The 24065-nt window shown below is 40.9% G+C and overlaps 1 protein-coding gene across 1 annotated transcript in view; it reads right to left on the bottom strand.

The window, feature by feature from the left end:
* Positions 1–3082: 3082 nt before the first annotated feature.
* LOC140191760 (uncharacterized) overlaps positions 3083–24065 on the bottom strand; it is a 40683-nt gene continuing 19700 nt past the window's right edge. Inside the window, exons 3-4 of the mRNA XM_072249517.1 lie at positions 12147–12313; positions 3083–4439 (exon numbers count right to left, since the gene is read on the bottom strand). Of these exons, the coding sequence (XP_072105618.1) occupies positions 4081–4439; positions 12147–12313 (526 nt within the window). The 3' untranslated portion in view covers positions 3083–4080. The remainder of the gene's footprint in view (positions 4440–12146; positions 12314–24065) is intronic.

The following is a 24065-nucleotide window of genomic DNA, read 5'->3' as shown; positions in this document are numbered from 1 at the left end:
GAAGGAGGAAAGACCTGATGTTTGATTAATGTATACGCTGGCCTAAATTGGAAAGGTCAGGGGTGGGCTGAATCATGGTGGTAGGGTCTAGACCCCAGAGCAGTCCAAGAGCGAGGAGCAACCCAACATTTGGACCATTTAAGTGCTGGGCCAGATTGAAAAGGTCAGAGGTCAGGACTGGAGGTGAGGGATGGGCCGGTTCTGCCCACTGCTTCATGACATTTACTTGGCTCTGTGCTGAACTGAGGCTGCGACCTTCTCTGGCTGCAGAGGTGCCTGGCTTCGTGTCTGTGGTCTTGCAATGTTTACTTGGCTCTACGCTGAGCTAAAGCCTGCTCCATCTACAGTGATGCCTGCCTTCATAAAACTTCAGTTCTGCATTCTATTTTCTTACTTTTATTGTTTGCACCATTTGTTTTTATTCCTCTCCGCACATTAGGTGTTTGACAGCTTCCTTTATTTTAATGGATTCATTTGGGTTTATTAAGACATCACTAAGAGGAAAAAGCTGATTGTGGACTTCAGGAAGGGTAAGACAAAGGAACACATATCAATCCTCATAGAGAGCTCAGAAGTGGAGACAGTGAGCAGTTTCAAGTTCCTGAGTGTCAAGATCTCTGAGGACCTAACCTATAAGGAAGGCATGACAGTTCATTGGGGGTTTGAAGAGATTTGGTATGTCAACAAATACACTCAAAAACTTCTATAGATGTACTGTGGAGAGCATTCTGACAGGCTGCATCACTGTCTGATATGGGAGGGCGGGGGAGGGTTTACTGCACAGAAAGAAACTGCATAAGGTTGTAAATCTAGTCAGCTCCACCTTGGACACTAGCCTACAAAGTACCCAGGACATCTTCAGGGAGCGGCGTCTCAGAAAGCCAGCATCTGTTATTAAGGACCTCCAGCACCCAGGGCATGCCCTTTTCTCACAGTTACCATCAGGTAGGAGGTACAGAAGCCTGAAGGCTCACACTCAGCGATTCAGTAACAGCTTCTTCCTCTCTGCCATCTGATTCCTGAATGGAGTTTGAACCCTTGGACACTACCTCACTTCTTTTTTAAAATATACAGTATTTCTGTTTTTTGCATGTTCTTAATCTATTCAATATATGTATACTGTAATTGATTTACTTATTTATTTATTATTTTTTTTATTTTCTCTCTCCCTGCTAGATTATGTGTTGCATTGAACTGCTGCTGCTAAGTTAACACATTTCACGTCACATGTCAGCGATAATAAACCTAATTCTGATTCGGGTAGTTGCTTTGTGGCTGGTTGTAAGGAGACAGATCTCAAGATTGTATAATGTATACATACTTTGGAAATAAATGTACTTTGAACTTTAAATAATCCAAAAATGAAATATTGTTGATGTTGACAATCTGAAACATAAAAGAGTTGCTGGAAATAATGAAGCAGCATCTGAGTGCAAGGCATAGTTTAAGTTTTAGCTCAATATCCTATAATAAACCTTCAATTTTATTCATTCCTCCTATCCTAACTTTTTTGCAGTCATATATTTAGCCCTTAACTTTTTCCATTTTGATTGAATTGAATCACTGAAATTCTCTTCACAGATGGTATCTGATTTCTGTGTATTTTCAGCTATTTGCTTTCCTATGTTGTAGTTTACTTTAATGATTCAATGCTCTGCTTTCCATCCTTTCACAGTATTATTTTTCTGTCTCATATCTTTCTTTGTCCATGGTAATTCCTGGTATTTTCTCCGTTACCTTCTTGAGGGCGGCATGGTAGCATAGTTGTCTACAGTGCCAGCTGTAAGATTGGTATTTGTTTCCTCTCACTGTCTATAGGGAGTCTGTACATTCTCCCTGAGACTGCACGGGACCCCGGTTTCCCCTCACATTCCAGACGTGCAGATTAGGTTTACTGTGATGTGGACATGCTATGTTGGCATTGGAAGGGTAACAACACTTGCAATTCCCACTGCTTTGATTTAATTTGATGCATGTTTCAATGTACATGTGACAAATGAAGCTAATCTTTAAAGAACATTTAATCTTTGAACTCAGTCATTCTTCCAACTGTCTGATCTCTCGCCTGGAGAAGCTACATCTGCCCTTGCAGGTAATGACTGCAATTTGTTCACATGTGCTCATCATTTTTTTCTGAATGTGACTTCTTAGAAAATGCTTACATTGCAGTTTTTTAGGTTTAATATGTGTGAGTGGGTGATAAATTTATCCACAGTCACTTGTGATAAGTACATATGGGACTATTAGCCACTGTTTGTATTCCAAAGCACATTCGACCAAAGTCAATGGAAGCAAATGTTGGTTAGCTCCAATAAATAAGCGACTATCCTCTTCAGTGACTAATACTGAGCTGGTCTATAAAATGACCAATCGTTTTCCACTTAACACATATCTTCATATTTTAAACTTAATCAGCATTGTGCTTGATCTTCATGTGTTTGTGAAGTAGAAGGTATTCTTTTTTCCCCTAACCTGTTCTGCATGTATTTGTTTGCAAAGTGTAGATTGAGGCTTAATTTGTTTTGAACTAATGCAATTTGAAGATCAAATGGCAGAGGGACATATAGCACCTCGGACAGGAAGGTTTTTGGCTGTTTCATGACGTGATTTATGGCTCTTCTATGATTGAACTGTTTACTTATGATATCACCTCATGTCAATAGGAGTTTGGTGACATCACAGTCTGGAACGGAGGAGTCAATGCATAAGATCAGAAAAAGCTCTATCATGGGAACTAGCCTCTTCACCATCGAGGACATTTTCAAAAGATGATGCCTCAAAAAGGCAGCATCCATCATGCAAGATATGCTCTCTTTTTATTACTACCATCAGTGAGAAGGTACAGGAGCCTGAAGATACACGCTAAACACTTTAGGAGCAGTTTCTTCCCCTCCACCATCAGATTTCAAAACAGATAATGAACCCCTGCTTGAAAACTACCATTATTTTTTCCTATCTTTTTGCACTACTTATTTATTGTTATATGCATACTCCTTATTATAATTTATAGTTTTAACATAATGCTGCTGAAAAACAACACATTTCAGAACTTTATTTATTTAGAGATATGTTGGGATTGAGTTTTATTTGAGCCAATAAAGACGTATAAGCAGAGTGGCCATTTTTGGAGTGGGGCTGTGTTAGATTGGTCCGGCTTTGGCTCAGGAGGCTTAGGCAAGAACAGGTTTAAGCAAGCATAAATGCAGACTCTAAGTAAGTTTCCAGTAAGTGTTTTTTCTCTCTGTTAGTACAGAGCTGGTGTGCTAAGAATGGGTCCGGAGTTAATGGTATGTTCCTTGTGTAAGATACAGGAACTTTAGGAGACCTGCAGTCTCCCTGATAACTACGACTGCCTGCTCCTTAGAAATTGTGTTAAGGAACTGGAGCTGCAGCTCAATGACCTTCAGCTCATATGGGAGAAGGAGGAAGTGATAGATAGAATCTACAGTCACCACTAAACTAACTGCAGGAGACTGGTACCTGTGTGACTGTCAGGATAGGGAAAGGGAATAGCCCGCCAGAGCAGAGTACCCCTGTGGCTGTTCCAATCAATAATAAGTATAGTGCTGGTGACAACAACGGTTTAACATGTGGCTAAGGGGTTGCTGCAGGAGAGAGGGCTTCAGACTTTTGGATCATTGGGCTCTTTTCCAGGGAAAGTAAGAACTGTACAGAAGGGATGATTTGCATCTGAACTGGAGGGGGACTAATAACCTAGTGGAAAGGTTTGGTAATGCTGCATGGGCAGTTAGGTTGGGCACCAGCACAAATAATGGTGTATGGTGCAGAAACGTAAGAGGATTCTCACTCTGAAATGTCTAAAGTTTAGATTAGATTAGATTATGAGGACACGCAGTCCTCTTTTATTGTCATTTAGTAATGCATGCATTAAGAAATGATGCAATGTTCCTCCAGAAAGATATCACAGAAACACACGACAAACCAAGACTAAAAAAACTGACAAAAAACACATTATTAAAAAATATAGTTACAACAGTGCAAAGCAATACCACAATTTGATAAGAACAGACCACGGGCACGGTAAAAAAAGTCTCAAAGTCTCTTGAAAGTCCCATCATCTCACACAGACGGTAGAAGGAAGAGAAACTCTCTTCCTGCCATGAGCTTCCAGCGCCGCAAACTTGCTGATGCAGCACCCTGGAAACACCCGACCACAGCTGACTCTTGAGTCCGTCCAAAAACTTCGAGCCTCCGACCAGCCGCCCGACACTGAGCACCGAGCACCACCTCTGCCGAGTGCTTCAACCCCGGCCCCGGCAACAGGCAATAGGCAAAGCCGAGGATTTGGGGCCTTCCCCTCCGGAGATTCTCGATCGCACAGTAACAGCGGCAGCAAAGCAGGCATTTCAGAAGTTTCTCCAGATATTCCTCTGTGCTTTTCATGTCCGTCTCCATCAAATCAGGATTGTGCACGCTACCTATTTAACAAATACAATATCATTTCAGAGTGGCCGCCCAGGCTGCGTCGCGCCGCCATCTTCTCCTCCCCTCCCAACATAATGTTCTGAGGTGCATATATTTTAATGCAAGGAGTATTCTAGGAAAGGTGGATGCGTTTAGGGCATGGAGCAGCACGTGGAAATATGACATTGTAGCCATTATGACTTAGTTGCAGGAGGGGCAGGACTGGCAGCTCAATGTTCCAGGGTTCCACACATGATCAAGCAGGAGGGATTAAAAGGGGAGGGATGATTACTAGTTAGGAAAAATGTCATGGCCGTGCTCAGTCAGGACGGACTGGAGAGCTTGTCTAGTGAAGCTTTATGGGTATAAATGAAGAACAAAAAAGGTACGATCATGTTAATGGAGTTATATTATAGATCACCCAACAGGCTGGGGAAGTTAGAGGAGCAAATTTGCAGAGAGATCACAGAGTGTTGAGGTAGTGGTGATTTTAACTTTCCGCATATTGACAAAAATTCTATTTAGAATCATCATGCTCAGAATAAGAAAAAAAATTAAATCAGAGATCAGTGAAGAACAGTGAGGCTTTGTCGAAGGCAAGAAAACATCAGACGCCACTAATATTCTCAGGAATATTATCGAAAGGTCAATAGAAGTAGAACAAGACGCATACTTCTGTTTCATTGACTACACAAAAGCCTTTGCCACAGTGAAACACCAAGTCATCATGAAAATGCTTAAAGATTTTAATATCGACGGAAAAGATCTAAGAATAATCAGGAATCTCTACTGGCAAAAAAGTGCAGCCATACGGATAGACAACAAGATTGGGTGAATATCAGTCAATAAAGTGAGGAGTCAGACAGGATTGTGTTCTATCACCAGACCTGTTCTCCCTGTACAGTGAAAACATCATTAAAACCATACAAGACCTACTTGGAATAAGTATAGGAGGATGCAATATCAACAATCTCCACTATGCGGATGATACAGTACCGATAGCAAACAGTGAAGTAAATTTACAGAAACTAGTATCTACCATCAACACAGAGAGCAAAAGACTTGGCTTAACCTAAAATAAAAAGAAAACTGAAGTAATGGTAATATCAATGAAACCTGATATCCCAAACTATAGGATCGTATTGGGAAATGAAATCCTGAAACAAGTTCACATCTTCAAGTACCTTGGATCATGGGTAACATCTGATGGCAAATACAAAACAGACATAAAAGCAAGAATAGCAATGGCAAGAACAGCATTTGCAGAAATAAGAAACATCCTAACTGAACAAGAAAATAGCAATTGACATCCGCGTTAGAACTCTCAGCAGCTACATTCTTCCTATATTGATGTATGGCTGCGAGTCATGGACCATCACAAATGCAATGGAAAAAAGAATCAATGCAGCAGAGGTGTGGTTTCTCAGAAGAATGCTATGCATACCGTATATAGACAGGATAACCATTGAAGAAGTTCTACAGAGGATGAAAACAAAACATACATTACTTTAAAAAATCAGAAAGCAGCAATCAAATTCTTTGGGCACATCATGTGAAAAGAGACATTAGAACATTTAGTTACAACTGGAAGGCTGGAAGGAAAAAGAAGCAGAGGCAGACAGAGAATGAAAATGACAGATGGAATAACATCATGGTTAGAAACAGGGGAGGCAACAACTACAATTCAAAGGGTCAGGGACTGTGATAGATGGAGAGACATGATCGCCCACGCCGAACAGCAAGGCACCTGAATGAATGAATGACGTATTGACTGAGACTCAATACTGTAAAAGGGCTGGATGGGAGAGTTTGCCAAACATGTTCAGGGAAGTTTCCTTACTCAGTACATTGAAATCCCAATGAGAGAGAATGCAATACTAGATCTCCAATTTGCAAATGAAACAAGACAGGTGACAGAAGTTTGTGTAGAGGAACACTTTATATCCAGTGATCACAATACCATTAGTTTCAATGTAATTATGGAAAAGGGACAGGTCTGGTTCATGGGGTGAGATTCTAAATTGGAGAAAGGTCAACTTTGATGGTATTAGAAAAGTTCTGGCAGGTGTGAAATTTTGAGAGTACATAGTTTGTATGTTCCTGTCAACATAAAAGGCAAGAAAAACATATTTATAGAACTTCCTTATTTTTTGTGTGCTAGAAGAGGGGATGTGGGGGTCGATGTGCCTGTTCTGTGTTCATTCATTTTTTTTTGTGCAGAGCGAAGGGATTGGAGGTTGATGATAGTGCTGCCGTTCTTTTCTTTCTTGGTTCTATGGCTACCTGGAAAAGAAGAATTTCGAGTTGTATACTTTGATAATAAATGAACCTTTGAACACTTGATACATCAACGATATTAAACCTGATTCTGACTTGGAGACAAATTAAAATAATTAAACATCTTAAGTGAAAGTTAGCCGGGGATTGAAGCAAGATCTCAGACCAGTTTCTATAAAAGAAAGCAAAGAATAATTTAAAATACAAATAACTAAAAACACCATACAACACTAGAACATCAGTAACCTGCGGGGCCAGATTTATAGGAGATGAATTTGCAGTGTGATTGCTTGATTTCTTTTCCTGTACCTTTCAGCTGAAAGCTAATCTGCTCAATTTCTTGCTTGGAGTGCAAACTAATCATGATAAAGTGAGAGCTACCCAGCATCGGGGACATTGGTGAATGATGGGTCCAATATTGCATCTGCTTAACCTCAAAGACTGAGGGGCTGACAAATAAACTCTGCCATGGCTGAGAAAAAGGTAAACCAGGGAGTAAATTCAGTATCAGGTGAAACACAATGATAATGATTAGATTAAGATGCCAAAAAATGTAGCAATTAAATGCAAACAAAAGCAGAGTTTGACATTTTTTTAAATCCCCAATACCAGTTTTCCTAAAGGATGGGCCTCCACTTTCTACTACTCTCCAGGGAGAGGAACTGATTAATGGTCATTGATAATTTGCATAACAGTAAAATTTTTCATATTTGAACTGTTGTAAGTTCCTTTCCATGCTGTAATGGGGATATAAATAGGGTAGATGAAAGTGTGTCTGAGGAGATGGAACAGAAGGGAGAGATTTGATTTCCTGGACTATTGGGAACTCTTCTGGGGCAAAAGGGACCTGGACATGAAGGACAAGTTGCATCTGATTTGGAGGGAGACCAATACAGGTTTAGGGAAAAGGTGGGGGGGGGGTAGTTAAACTAGTCAAGGGGGTTTAAACTAGTGTGGCAAGGGACGAGGCCCAAAGTAAGCACGTGGCACATGAGAAAGTTAAAGCAAATCTAAAACCAAAAGGCACAGCCTCAGAATAGAAGGAATATCTCATTAGAACAGATGTTCCCAACCTGCAATCCACAGACCTCTTGGTTAATGGTCAGGGTCCATGGCATAAAAAAAAGGTTGGGAACCTCTACTTTAGAAAGAGATGAGGAGGAACTTCTTTAGTAAGAGGTTGTAAACCTGAGGAGTTCATTGCCAGACAGCTATGGTGGCAAGTTATTGGGTATACTTAAAGCAGAAGTTGATAGCTTATGAAAGGTTACAGGAAGAAGGCTGAAGTACGAGGTTGAGAGAGATAATTTATCAGCCATGATGGAAAGGAGGAGTAGACTAAATGGGCTCAATGGACAAATTCTGCTCCTATGTCTTAATGCTTTAGGGTCAAATAAAGAAATTAAAGTGAGCAAGTTCAGTAGTCAGGACCAGGCAGGGTCAGGACAGGGAGCAAGGAAGGGTTGATAGGCTAACCTGCATTTACTTTAAAGTAAGAAGTCTGACAGGTGAGGCAGGTGAGGGTAGGGCACAACGATGCATGTGATTTTGATATCATAACTATTATGGAAACATGTGGAAGGATGAGTAAGACTGGCAGCTCAGGTTTCTGGAGTACATTTTGATTAGGGAGAACAGCACAGTAGTAGTCAGAGAAAATATTCCTGGGAGAAATGGCTGGTGAGGTCATACAAGTTGTGTTGTGACTGTGATCTAAGTCACCAGAGGGATATGAACCTGGTGATATTGAAGTCTAATTCATCATGACAACCAATGTTCTTCTGGAGACATTCTCTGTAGAGTCTATAAAGTCTCTCAAACACAAATTGTATCACATTTTTATACCCTTAAGATCAAAGGTAACAGTAGGTGAAACAATACACTTTCGATAGTTACAATGATGCAGGGGAAATGGATGAAGTAACTGTAGGGAAACACCTTGGGACATAAACTCCATTATTTTTAGAATAGTTACAGAAAAATAAGGACAAGTCGACAAGCTGGAGTCCTAACTTGAGGCAAAGATAATTTTGATGGTGATAGGAATATGCACATGTTAATTAGAGGAATCTATTAGCAGTTAAAGGGATGCCCGATGAGTGGGAGATAGGGGAAGTTTGGTGCTAACATGTTCCTATTACAGTGAAGGGGAAGACTTCCAGGATGAGAGAACCCTTGGCTAACAAAGGATTTTGAGGCTCTTGTCAAGAAAAAGAAACAGGCATATGTAAGGACAGCTGGGAACTAGCAAAAGGGCAACTGGAGAGAGAATAGGACCTCTTTAAGAATCAGAGTGGATATTTATGTGTTGAGCAAAAGGAAGTGGCTTTAAATGAGTATGTCTCAACTGTATTTACTGTGGAGAATGTCAAGCAAGGTAGGGAAGAGAAAAATAAAGCCCTGAAACATACAATATCAATATTATAACAGAAGAGGTGCTGGCACTGTTGAGGCACTTAAAGGTGGACAAATCCTAGACAGGTTCATAGGTAGCAAGGATTCAGAGGGGTATGGGCTCAGTGCATTCAAATGGGATTAGCTCAGGATGGGATTATCTTGGGTGGCATAGATTAGTTAGCTGATGAGTCTGTTCCATGCATAAAAGTATAATCACTGATCCATTACTTTTTTTCACAGCAAATACATTTTAATCCTCTCGAATTGTAGAAAATACCATGGTAATATCCAACATATTGCCGGAACGTCAACTCGAGCTCAAATTGTCACTTCGTATACTTCTTGACTACTTTGAAAAGGACAAAAATAACGCACTTGACATAATCACACATGAAACATCTACAAGGCCCATTGTGCTTCATTGATTCAGAGACACTAAACTGATTGCCCAAGTGGGTTCACAAAGAGGTTTGACAATGCTTTCAAATGGTTGGTATTATACAGCATGTTCGTACATTGTAGGCAGACTGACATACTTATCTGATGTTCTGATAAAGGTGACATCATTAGAAATGCAAGTAAATAGGTAAAAGTATTTCCTGAAAAATTACTACATTAAATAAAGATGATTCCAAGCATCTTTTTTACATTTAAGGCCAACTTAATTTATAAGCATTCAACTTTCACCACTAGAGTACTCAATTATGCTCTGAGTTAGAAATATTAGGTATGTAGAGATTTTACATCGGACATTAAACATTAGGAGTTTCCAGATTTAGTTTACATATTTATGATTAAATTGCATCTTTGTTTTATACTATTGTGCATAATATATTTCAATTAAAAATTGCATAGTGATTTAAATAATCATATTTTGCATTTCCAGTAGACAACAGAAATGTTAATCAAATGCAACATTAATTAAGTTATTTCAGTCTAAATATTAATGTAGTTACGGGAAAAAAGAAAAATATGTTTTATTTATTTTGCCTCTTCAAGTTATGATTATAGGGCTGAGTATTCCTTTGAACTGCTGTCATTTTCAATTTCCAGAGACAAAGGTGAGGAACTAGGAAATTAAGTCTAGGTGGTGGGATGGGCTGTTTATAATGTAATCCAATCTGAAAAAGTGTCCATTACTGTTCTGCTCTCTGATGTAGCCACTTAGAATTAATATGTGCCTTAAATTCATCCTTCTAGAGGTGATTGTTGGATGGATAGATCTGATCACCTGTTTCTCCTCAAAATGTCTTGTGTCATGAGGCAATGACAGTGAAGTGACAAGGCAGTGAACACATTGTGGAATATTCAAGATTCAAATTTACTTATCACTTGTGCATTGAAACATACTGTGAGATGCACTAATGCCCAACATACCTGAGGGTATTCTGGGGGCAGACCACAAGTGCCATTACACATTCCTGCACCAACATAGTGTGCCCACAATGCTCGGCAAATTCATTTCTCTGAAGAGAAGACAAATGCCTTCATTAATCAGTTTTAATACTAGTGGGGGTATTCGGCAAAACAGCATAGAATACAACAAAACAGAACACAAAATAACAACAGCAAAACAAGCCTAGTTCCTCCCACACACCCATCCGTGCACGTGCTGTTACACAGTTCTTCATCTCCAGGGTACGCCATCTTTGATCTCCAGCCTCCAGTGGATTCAAACTCAGACTCACAGACATTGGCCTTCAACATGAATTCAGACTCAGACTCACAGACTTTGGACTTCGGCTTTCCAAAAGACTTACACAGATTTGCAGATTAAGGGCTCTGGTTAATGTACTTTTGATTGACCCTCGGGCCTCAATCCTTGGCATCAATATACACCTTGTTTTCTGCATCAAAGAACTAATTGTCAATGTGTGCCTTAAATCCAATAAAATATTTCACCTGGCATCAAAACAGATTGATGAAGGCATTTGTCTTCTTGACAATGAAATGGATTTCTCAGTGGGAACTTTCACTTCCTGATTTATATAAAAGACAGGAGAAGAAAGAGAGTAATAAGTCAGTAAGATTTCAATGCTCACTCCATGGCATTTATAAAAAATTAGGGCTTTACCATAAAGTAATGAATTACAAAACCATAATATAGAAATTATTGTAGACTTGAGTTTGGTGCTGCCTAACAGCCTCTTGCTTGCTGCTGGTGGAGGAAGATATCTGTGTGTGACAATCTCTCTCTCCATCTCTCTCCCTGCTCTCAAAGGATGGTTCCAGCATTTGAATGGTCTCTCTCTCTCCTAATGCTGAAGTTCTGGGTCTGCGGTTTGCGGGTTGGACTCTGTGGGAGAGGTTCTGGGTCTGCGGTTTGCGGGTTGGACTCTGTGGGAGAGGTTCTGAGTCTGCGGTTTGTGGGTTGGACTCTGTAGTTCCCACTATGTTTTCTGGTCACTCCTTTTTTTTGTTGCTATTTTGGGGGATTTTGAATCGGGGCGGCCTACAGATAATGAACATTGAGCTGAACTCAATATGCCAGGACACTTTTTATTTAATGTTTTACGTTCTGTATTTTTCACTCGTTTCTCTTTTGTTGTCACTTGCACAATTTGTTTTTTTTCCATGTGGCAGGGGGTTGATGTTTTACTTTGACTGAGGCTGTGCATGTGGTGTTTCTTTGCTTCGTGGCTGTCTGTGAAGAAGACAAATCTCAGGGAAGTATACTACACACACACCTCGGTAATAAATTTACTTTGAATCCAGAATCTTTTCTCTGTGTTTAATGATTAGGTACCCACTTTAATGAGGTAACCATTGGGATAAGAATTGTTTTGCCCAAGGCTCTTTTTCATGCATTATGATAACCTAGCATGGAAATTAGTGCAAAACTTTACAGCGTTAACTGTAAGATCGGATTCAATCCTGTCTATCAGGAGTTCAATCGGTCAGCCCATGACTGTGTGGGTTTCCTCTGGGTGCTCTGGTTTCCTCCCGTATTCCAAAGACACGTGGGTTAGGGTTAGTGAATAGTGTGCTTGCTATAATGGCACCGGAAGTATGGCTCATCTCTACGTTAGACCGAGGCTGTGACCTACAGCTGGTGGACTTCTGGATCAGCTGCAGTGACTGGCTTTGAACTTCAGCTCTGAATGCTGTTTGCTTGCTTTTAGTATTTGCATGACTTGTTCTTTTCTCTGGGTGTTTTGACGTTCTTCTTTTGTTTTGAACGGGCTTCCTTGGGATTACTTTGTTTCGTACCTGCCTGTAAGGAGACAAATCCCAAGGCCGTATAAAGTATACATACTTTGATAGTAAATATATTTTAAACTTTGAACACTTGTCCAACACAATCTTTGCTGCGTTCACCAGCAACTTTGATGTGTGTTGCTACAATCTTTGCTGATTTGCTTTGACACAAGATGATATATTTCACTGTATGTTTTGATGTATATATGACAAATAAAGCTAATTCCTTTTATCTTTAAAATCCAGTCACTAAATACATTTAGCTGCTCTGCTTGTATTTCCAGGCACGTACAGTGATATTAATCTGCACATGTTACATTAATGTAATTTATAACTTCTTAAAGGTTCTGATACAAGTTGTATTGATACTAAGTACCAGACCACTTCTTATCTGGAGAGTCAAATCCAGACCTGCACAAGTTCAATGGCTAATGTCAAATGGGCTACTGGCATGGACTTTCTCTGCAGCTGAGTTGATCTTCAAGATTTATTCACATCCAGCGAACAGTGAAATGGCTCTGGTGCACTGCAATACATAACAGGGGGATAAGCATGTTGGAGATCTCCTCAGAGTTGGTACAGAGCTGGAAAATCCCAAGCAACACACACAAAACACTGGAGGAACTCAGCATCTAAGAAAAAGAATGAACAGTCAACATTTCAAGCTGAGGCCATTTTTATTCTGGCATCTTCCCCCTTCCTTCACAGTCCTTAAGTGTCTGGACCAAAATATTGATTGTTTACTCTTTTCCATAGGTGCTGCCTGACCTGCAGAGTTCCCCTAGCATTTTGCAGGTACTGCTTTATAGTAAATACATTCCTGTTTACCAGCCCAATGGCAATCCCATAAACTCCAGGTGGAAGCTTGCCATTGTACATTTAAGATCAAGAAAGAACTGCTCACAGCTCACGTAAGCACATGAGGGGTGGAAGTAAGACAGTTCATGTGGCACATAGATGCTGAAGCTTGAGCTTGCAAAGGGCTCACCTCACTCTACGTACACACTGCATGCAGGGTAGACTGAGTGCGACGTTGAGGAGGAGTGAATAAGAAATAGTATAAAAATAAAGGATATTTGGATCTGGGAGCATTCATTCCAGTCTGATTGACCCCCCTCTTGACGTCAGCTTGTAATACAGGGAATACTTCCTCTGAGTGTAAACCCTGGACTCTTTCCATGAACAAATGTGTTCAACTTTCACCCACAGTATTAGTAAAAACAGATAACCATGCGTTCTCTGAGGATTTAATTAGCAAAGTCTTTTGTTCTGAGGTACAAGGAAATTAAATTGCTAATGCTTCAATATTCACATTCACCAACCGCACATCCCCCCATGTATTCAAAAGGTCACTGAAACATCAGATGAGTCTCCCAGTTCATAGCTTTTCGATGAAGCCTACCAGCCCCAACAAGGAGGAGGTTGGAAAGATATTGTACAAGAATAGACTGCCCAGGGAGTGACAACCCTCACTCAATGGACCAAAGTTAAACAAGATGCTGCAAATATCTGCAAGAAAGTATATGGTGACATATAATAAATTTAATATTTGATAATCAACTTACTTTCATTTTAAACTTGCATGTCCTCACGAGATACGTTTGAACTCCATGCTCATTTCAGATCTGTTGAATGTAGATCCCAACAGGAAATGCTTTTCCTTGAGTATTTTGGTGAGATGCTATTCCTCAGTACAGAGAGATATACAGTTGAAGTAATTCTATTTGCTAATTGGGATCAGAATTACAGTATTTCACATGCCAGTGCAGTTTAATGTGTGATCTGGGCTTTCGTACACAGCTTACTACAGCTCTGTGTTGATGGTCATGATAGGAAAGTACAGAATGTTATGGCTTGCAATACAGTGCATAGTTTTTACAGGCCCATTTGCTAAGCCTTCTTCTGTTGGGAAGTTTCTTGCAGCCTGTGTTGATACTGGCTCAAAAAGCTCTCCTCTTTAAAATCTCCATCCCCTCTAAGATCCTCACACTGAGGCAATCCCAGTTAACAGTTAAGAAGCCGAAATCCCCTCCTACTCAATCCCATTGTTCTCACTGCTTTCTGTGTTCTGTCCATGCCCTAGTATGGTTTGGAGTTCTGGTGCATGACAGACGGCAACCTTGCCAAGCTATTGTCATTTCACAGCACTAGCCTCCAGAAGATCCTCTGTATTTCTGGGCAAGAAAGATCTCTAACCAGACCCTACTCCTTCAATGTGATCAAGAGGACATGGCCACAATCATCATGAGGAAGCGCTGGAGATGGATTGGGCACGTGATGAGAAGACAGGGCAATTCCATCATCAAGAGTGCATTTCATTGGACCCCTGAAGGTGGAAAAATTGTGCAAGTCCAATGACAAATTGGGGCCATACTGCAGAGGCAGAAACAAAGATCCTGAACCAAACGTGGGGCACAATAGAGAAGATGGCCAAGGACAGACAGAAATGGAGGACTTTCACTGCTACACTAAATGTCAGAGGTGTAACAGGTTGTAAGTAAGTTTCTGTGAATTGCCTCCTAGTCCATTCTTCTATCTCCCAGTAAAAGTTTGGAGCTTTATAGTGTACTCCAGTAATGTGATCATCCTCCTCTTGTGCTCCTAAACTCACTCATATATCCTCTTTTGACTTACCACTTACTTATTTACAGCCCCTTTCTCCACTGGCATTTAGAGCAGCGCTGAAGATCCTCCATCTCTGATTGTCCATGCAGTCACACACAGATACAGAAGGTTACTTCATTGCTGGTTCCAAATCGATTTTTTTTTTGACCAGTCAGGGTTGTCAGCTGAACCTCCGAACCTAGAGGACCAGTAGACAACTCTTAGTCTAGCCTCTACCCTTTGACCTGTTAGGCATGGGTGACCCTACCAAGAGCTAAAGCACAGGGTTCTGATTCCAGCCAGCATAGGCCTCTGGGTCTTTTCACCCAATGACCAGTAATTTCATGTCCTTTTGAGTAAATGTAAGCCAACATTCCCTCCCACCATTAGTGTTCATCTCCACCATGACACCAATAATCTGTGTATGGACTGCCTGAAGCTAATTCACAACAGGCTTCACTGTAGTGTTGCTCTCCTTAATCAATTTTGCAAAGTCACCTCCTCTTTTGTTTCTTCTATCTGCCTCCAACACACCATACCTGAAGATTCGAAGTCCTTTCCTTCTTTCCACCAAGTTTCCATAATAACAATAAAATACTCCAGTTTGATCATCAACTCTATCAGTTCATCTTTATTACCAGTAAAGCTTCTGGTATTAAAATAAATGTCATTTACCCTGTGTTTTCCCATGAGCTTTTAAGCCCTGTGTGTGCACTGTTCCTATCTAACTTAGTCTTCCTTCTGAGTTTGACTACATTGTCCCCCTCCACCACCAAGCCCACACATCAACTTCATGACTATTCTGTGTCCCACTCCAATGGCTAATTAGTTCAAATCCCATCCAACAGCATAAGCAAACTTTCCTGTAAGAATGCAGTGTTTCTACACAAAACGTCAACCATTCCTTTCTCCACCACAAACTCTGCTTGACCCATTGATTTCGCCCAGCAGATTGTTGCTCCCAGCTTCAGCATCTGCGGCCTCTCACATCTCCCTGCAAGGATGATGAATCAGTTATGATTTAAGTACAATCTATCCAGTTCATGTAGTTTCCAGATACTACAGAAATCATGGCAGTGATCTAGAAATATAAAGACCTGCCACCTGCTCCAACGCTTTAGCCACAGATTTTGACAGAGTTGTGTAATGGTAAGGTAACACCATAACAGTGCTAAATGTAAGGTCAAGGTTCAATTCCCACTAATGCCTGTTAGGAGCGTGTATGTTCTCCCTGTGACTGCATTGGTTTCCTCCGGATGATCCAGTCTCCTCCCACATTTAAAGACTTGTGTTTAGGTTTAGTAAGTTATTGGTGCTGGAAATGTGGCACCACTTGCTGGATTCCCAGCACAGTGATGCATTTCATTGTATGTTTTGATGTGCATGTGACAAATAAAGGTATTTTTTATTTATATTTATACATTTATTTTACCTACCCTTCAATTCCCATATTTATTAGCATGCAGCACCAGAAGTAATTCAGGGGTTATAACAAAAGAGGTAATTTTCTTTTTATTTATATTGTACTGTGATTCACAGCCTCTGACAGTTAATCCTCTCCTGTAGAATGTCTTTCAATAGTTCTGTGCATTATTTGACCCCAGCATGAGGAAGGGAACATCTATGGCTACAGAGATAGCTGCCTATTACCTTCACTATTGTCTGTTAACTAAGATTCCCTCACCTCAATTCTCCACCCCCAGCACCCCCTGACTTTCAATCTCGCTATCCATACAGTTCAGCCACCCAGCATGCAGTGATCTCTGCTCTTCAGTGCTCAAGATCTAAAACAGGCTAAATTGGAAGCAGCTTCTGTAGATGTTGTCACCTCAACCATAAAAACGTGTCTCAGAATCTCTGTATGTTGCAAGAGGTACAAACCAGAAATGAACTCCTCTCCTGTTTTTTTTCCCATTTAAAAAGCAATAAGGTGCCTAGATTAATGCTTTAAGGCTCCAACACAATATGGCTGATGTTAACTTGTATCATCAATGAGTAGTGTAATCACATAAGAGAATCCATAGAATGCAACTTAAGTTCCGCCACAAAGACACAAACTTACAATTAAACTGTACAAAATACTGGTCAGGCCATGCACAGAGCATGCACCAGATTCCAGTCAACGTTCTTTAAGCAGGGTGTGAATGACTTGGTGAGGGTGACATGGAGAAGATATTTCCTGTATGGAGGAGTCTCAGACCGAAGGATTCAGCCTCAGATTACAAGGAGGCACCATTAGAACCAGAGATGAGATGGAATTTCATTAGCCAGTGGGTGGTGTATCTGTAGAGTTCATGCTGACTTGCCCAAGTATTTGGGTAAACCTAAAGCAGAGGCTAATAGGTTCTTAATTAGTAATAGTATCAAAGTTTGTGGGGAGAAGGCAGGAGATTGGGGTTAAGAGGGATAATAAACAAGCCATGATGGAATGGCAGAGCAGACTCGATGTGTTGAATGGGATAACTCGGTTCTTATGTTCATGGTCTTATGGTGCAGAAAAATCTCACAAAACTCTCCCTAAAACTCACTCCTCCGACACCTAAGGATGGTCTTGATGACAGCTCCAACAATTTAATCTGCCCGTCTCAGACCCACAATTGAAAAGTATCTACCTAGAAGAGTTAAAAATGATTTCCAAAGCGCCAATAAGTGTTTGCCATATTTTCACAGCAGCAGATATTGCCTGATTGCAGTCAAGAAGCAAGGTAATTAACTAACATGTTAAAAGATTGATAGGATTAAGGATTAGATTTATCTGTCACATATACATTGAAACATACAGTGAAATGGATCATTTGTGCCAATGACGAACAAACACAGTCCAAGGATTGTACTGGGGTTGTCCACTAGTGTCACCATAGTTCTGACACCAATATAGCATGCCCAGAACTCAATACCCCTACCATACAAAACCCACATGGTCACATGGAGAATGTACAAACTCCTTACAGACAGTGGCGGGATTTGAACGCCAATCGGTGATTGCCAACACTGTGAAGCATTGTGCTAACTGCAGCGCTACCATGCTTCCCGAAAAAAAAAAATGTCCCCTGCCTGGGAACAGGCATGCAGCAATAATCTGAGTGTTTTCCTGTTGTGTGCACAAAGCTACCTGTTTTCCAGAAGTCACAAAACATGGCAATGAAGAAGAGGTGGTTGCTGCCAGGAGGTTTTTTCAAACATTGTTGATAACTTACCTCTTCTCAATCTGGCATACTTCTATTCCCCAGCCCTCCCAAAAGATATCTTCTCCCTAGTGTTATCAGTCCTGCCTGTCTTGTTCATTGGCATCCTGTCATCTCCAACCGTGGGTCCTCTCCAATTTCCTAATTGCTAGGAATTGCCCTAAAAGTTCCAGATTGCAGTCATCTGCTATGCCGCCCACAATCAGTCTGCTCATTTGGCAGTGTGCTGGCTTAGAAACAGAGCTAAATGAGATTATCATATCAGATAGTCAACTTCAAACGTGTTGACTTACTTAGCTGTAAAAAGAACACTTCAGCTGTCTCAGTCATCTTCACAGTCATCATTTCATGGCTCATTATTGGCATTAGGATTCAGGAAGAAATAATGCTTTTCATGCCAGTCATACTAAATACACTTAATATTAGCATGTTGCTGCATCACTTGTTCCAGATTGGTCAAACTTGCTGAAGTCTTCCTGTTTGCTTTATTGCAGGAAGTGCAGAGATCTTGGCTTCAGTTATGGCCAAAGGCCAGGTTCCAGAGCACTAGAGTGTGGCCAATGTCAGAATCAGGTTTGTTATTACTGGAACGTGATATACCATTGTTTAAAAAAAATAGTAGCAAATAAAAGCCAGGAAACTACAATCCTGTGAGTCTGACATCAGTTTTGGGCGAATTGTTGCAGTGGATACCGAGGGATAGGATCTACCAGCATTCAGAAAGACAGGATCTGATTTGGGACAGTCAGATTGGCTTTGTACATGCGAAGCTGTGCCTGACCATTTCCTTGGAGCTCCATGATGACATAACTATGAGGGTAGGTGAGGATAGGGCAGTGGATGCTGTCTGTTTGGAGTTTAGCAAGGCTTTTTATAAGATCCCCTATGGCAGGCTAGGATTGAATAGGATCCAGGGGAAATGGCAGAACGGATTCATAATTGCCTCAGGTGTAGGTGATAGTTGATAGTTCTTTCTCAGACAGGAGGACTGTCTGATGGGGTGTTATTGGGATTGGTGCTGGCACCTACTCTTTAAAAGAAAACAGAGCAACATGCTAGTGTAGTGGTTAGCACAATGCTTTACAGCAGCAGGTTCGATTCCCACTGCCGTCTGCAAGGAGTTTGTACATTCTCTCTGTGACCAGGTGGACTTCCTCCAGGTGCTCCCTCTACTTCCCTCTTTTCAAACACATATGCTTTGGGTTACATTTATTGAGTTGTGGGTACGCTACCTTGCTGCCAGAACAGTGGCAACACTTAAAGGCTGCTCAGCATAATCCTCACTGATTTGATTTGATGCAAAAACGACGCATTTCACTGTATGTTTTGATGTACTTGTGACAAATAAAGCTAATCTTTATCTACCTTTATCTTTTCCCATTTATATAAACAATTTGATTGCGAATGTGCAAGGCATGATTAATATGTTTATGGATGATACTAAAATAGGCAGTGCTGTACATAGTGTAGAAGGCTGTAAAATTGTGATTAGCTAGGCATGTGGGCTGAGGATTGTTGAATGGCTTTCAATTCTGATAACACTAAAGTATTACACTTTGTGAGATCTGTTATAGCACAAATATCATTAAACTAAAAATAGTGCAGAAAAAGTTTATTAGGATGTTTACCTTCTGGTAAAAATGTTTTCCCGTTCTCTCCCCCTTTCTTCTATTCCCACTCTAGCCTCTTACCTCATCTCACCTGCCTATCACATCCCTCTGAGTCCCCTCTTTTCCTTTCTCCTATGGTCCACTCTCCTTTCCTAGCAGATCCCTTCCTCTCCACCCACCCGGCTTCACCTATCACTTTTTAGCTATTCTTCTTCCCCTACCCCCACCTTTTTATTCTGGCAGCTTCCCGTTTCCTTTCCAGTCCTGAAGAAGGGTCTTGGCCCAAAACATCAACTGTTCATTCATTTCCAGGGACGGTACCTAACCTGCTGAGTTCCTCCAGCATTTTATAGGTGTTGCTTTGGATTTCCAGCATCTGCAGACGTCCTTGAGTTCATTATCAGGTTGTTGCCTGGACTTGGGGGCTTGTGTTACAAGGAGAGGCTGAGCAAACTGGTACTTCATTCTTTGGAACGTACGGGTATTGAGGGAGATGACTTGATTGAGATATACAAGACCTTGAACAGCACTTTCAGAGTGAGCATAGATTTATTTTTTTTTAACCTGGGTGGGGGGTATAAACAAGAGGACTGTGGTTTAAGGTCATAGGCAAGAGGTTTAAAAGGGACAATCATGGGCAGCTACTTCATGGAAATCATAGTCCATATTTGGAACAAGCTATCAGAGATAATGGTTGGGGTGGGCACTTAAGCAACATTTGAACACTGTCATGAAAAGTACAAGAGGTTCAGAGAGCTATATTTCAAAAATTGAGTAATGGGACTTGCTTATTAGGCTATTAAGGTATATTCCAGAGATATGCAATCTCGCAAGTATTAATTTCAATAGCAGCTAGTCTTCAGATCTGAATACAGATTATAGTTTCAATTTAAGATGCAGCTCAGTAAAATGGTCTTCCTGAAGCTGCATTTTAGAGTAAATTGCAGACCAGGAAACACCCAATTGACCTGAGATGTCTGCATATGCATGAATGCAATCAACACCCTATTGACCTAAGATGTCTGCATACGACTCAGAGACAACAGTAATTAACATTCATTTGAGGTGTATTGGTGGGAAGACTGAAGTATTTGAAAAATTACATGCAAATGGCGTGTGCCCAAGTGGTAAGGTGTTTGTCTAATGATTTGAAGGTCGCCAGTTCGAGCCTTGGCTGAGTGGTTAAATGAGCACACATTGCTCTGCGACGACACTGGTGCCAAGCTGTATGGGTCCTAATGCCCTTCCCTTGGACAACATCGGTGGGGAGGGGAGACTGCTAGTCTTCCATACAACCTTGCCCAGACCTGCGCCCTGGAAACCTTCCAAGGCACAAATCCATGGTCTCACAAGACTAACAGATGCCTATATACATGCTCAAAAGAAGCATAGTGAAGCATTGTAACTATTGAAGTTGTCCTGTTACCTTTGTTCTATAAACACGCAAAAATGTGCTGTAATTTTGGGTCGGGGAGCCTCTCTCTCTCTTGCTCTCTCTCACTCACTTTCTCACACCCTTGAGTGATTCCAGAGGCTGCCAGCTTGTGGGTATCCTGACTAAGGACTTTTCTATCTTCCAGCTGCATCTCTCCTGTGCCTTCATTCACAGTTACAACATGTACAAGCTGGACCAAAGGGCCTCTTTCCATGTTGTATGGTTCTATGACTGGAAGATTTCCACAATGGGTCAGTTAAGTTAAATACAATAGGGTGAATTTAAGTCAACTGAATTATTCTGACTAAAGGTATGCTGAATGACAAATTCTGCACAATCTATGACAAATAATACATTCAGTATCATGCACAATATTAATCAGTCTGTGAGAATATGATAAGCATACTGAAGAACTAATAGTGGAGAGTAGCAGAACCCTGTCATATCTCAGGAAATTAATTACTGTCCATGGCTTGTCACACTTTCCAGGTAGGTAACAACAAAACTAAGTCAGCTGATTGCATCCAATCTGGAGGTCTCTTTAGTGGCTCAAATTGCTCTGCCAATGGGTCTGAAGGTGTAAAATTGACTATGACAATCAATTTCCTAACTATCAGGTTATTTCAGCCACCGGGTTATTTTGCTGGCATTCATCGGTGTACCAAGCCTATTTGTATTCAGCAATTGACTGATGTACTGTTCAACAATTCTGACAGATTCATCCTTTTTAGGAGGAATTCTGAGAGACAACTGAGTAGAGAGTAGAAGTTATACTTTTTGTTGCTCCTATTGGTTTCTCTAGACAGAAGTGTAGCAGTAGGTGCAACACAATTACAGCTCAGGGCATTGGAGCTCAGTGTTCAATCCCAGCATCCTCTGTAAGAAGTCTCTGTACGCCCTCTTTGTGAAGTGTGTTGCTTTTTTCTGGGTTCTCAAGTATTCTCCCACAGTCCAAAGGACTGCGTAGGTTAATTGGTCAACGTAAATTGTCCCATGATTAGGTTAGGTTAAATTGAGGTTGCTGGGGGTTGCTGGGTGACGCGGCTCAAACAACAGGAAGAACATATTCCACGCTTGTATATCTAAATAATGTAAGTTGTCAGGTCGCTGGATCAGGGATCCAATTGCACACCCAGTACTGTGCACACAGTGATATTAATTGAGTAACAAATTCCGAGGTGCAAACAAAGCCGGCGTCAAAGTTCAGGCAGAGATCAAAACATCCAGAGAAATTCAAAAGCCAGAATTGGGAATCAGGCAGAGTCAATATTCAGATAGAGCACAGATACAAATGTTGGAAAGGCTCACGAAAACTCACTGGCACAACCTGGCAAGAAACAGGTGAAAACACAGGACTGAAATACACTGAGCAATAAACAGAGAGGCAAATGAGAGATGGAGTACTTTTACAGAGGCTGGAGTAGGGCAGGAGTGAGGACAGGAGCACATGGCAATACAAAACCACTGACTCACAGCTAGAGGGAAACACATGAAAAGACAGAGTTCAATTGGGAGTACTGACAGTAAATAAATAAAGCAAGGAAAACTATCTTTCCTCAGATGTCAATATCAATTGAAAATTCATTGGAAGACACAGACCAGAGCAACACACACAAAATGCTGGAGGAACTCAGCAGGTCAGGCAGCATCTATGGAAATGAGTAAACAGTCAATGTTTCAGGCAGAGACCATTCTTCAGGACTGAAATGGAAGGTGGAAGACACTGGAATAAAAAGGTGGAGGAGGGGAAGGATGCTAGCTAGAAAGTGACAGGTGAAGCCAAATGGGTGGGAAGGTGAAGGGCTGGAGAAGAAGGAATCTGATAGGGGAGGAGAGTGGACCATAGGAGAAAGGGAAGGAGATGGGGATGCAGAGAAGTTTTAGGCAGGAGAGAAGAGGTAAAAGGCCAGAGTGGGGAAAGAGAGGGGAGAGGGAGTGGGGGAGATTTTTTTTTAAACCAAAGGAGAAATTTATATTCATGCCATCAAGTTGGAGGCTACACAGACAGAATACAAGATTTGGCTACTCCACCCTGAGTGTGGCCTCATCTTGGCATAAGAAAAGGCCATGGACCAACATGTCAGAATGGGAATGAGTATGGGAATTAAAATGTTTGGGCACCGGGAAGTTCAGCTTTAGGCAGATGGAGCAGAGCTGCTTCACTTGGTCACTTTACCTTCACAGACACCCGTGGCAACGACTTCTACAGATTCAGAACCCTCTGATTAAAGAGATTCTTTCTCATCTCTGTTCTAAAGGATTGTCCTTCTATTCTGAAGCTGCACCCTCACATTGATGACATGGTGAGATGGTGGGAGGCCATTTCTAGTGGCTGGAGAGGCTGCAAATAGGGGTATAATCCCAGAATAAGGCCAAGCACATTTCCAACTAAAATGGAACATTTATTTATTCCGAGGGTTCTGATATCCCTGAATTAAAATTATGATTGCTCAGACTGGAAAAGAGGAAAGGATCAAGTTTATTCAGCATGTACAGTACAATTATATATGTATTGTTCAGTTGCTGTGGTGTGTTACATTAATAAGCAACAAGAAACATTAACATTCAACACTATATCAAATAAAGTATCATAAAAAAATAAAGTTATACATATGAATATGGAATAAAATGTACGTATATACACAAATACCAGCATGTACTTTCAAGGTAAACAGCATTATAAAAAGTAGTTTGAAGTATTTACAGGACAGTGCAGTGACTGAGGCAATAGATAGAGAGGAGAAGGGAGATAACTAGAATAGTTAATCTGATTGATTGCGTGGTGGAAGAAACTTTTAAGATGGTGTGAAGTTTTTTTTGTCTGAATAGTCCTCTACTGATTTCCAAGGAAGGAGCTTTTGGGAAAGGCAGTATGCTGGGCGGGTAGTGTCAGTTATAATTTTATCTGCCTACTTCTTTGTTCTGAACTCAAAG

Source organism: Mobula birostris, chromosome 1 (assembly GCF_030028105.1).
Source record: "Mobula birostris isolate sMobBir1 chromosome 1, sMobBir1.hap1, whole genome shotgun sequence".
NCBI lineage: Eukaryota > Metazoa > Chordata > Chondrichthyes > Myliobatiformes > Myliobatidae > Mobula > Mobula birostris.
The sequence above is the reverse complement of the archived record's forward strand: the minus strand, read 5'-3'. Positions and strand labels throughout refer to the sequence as shown.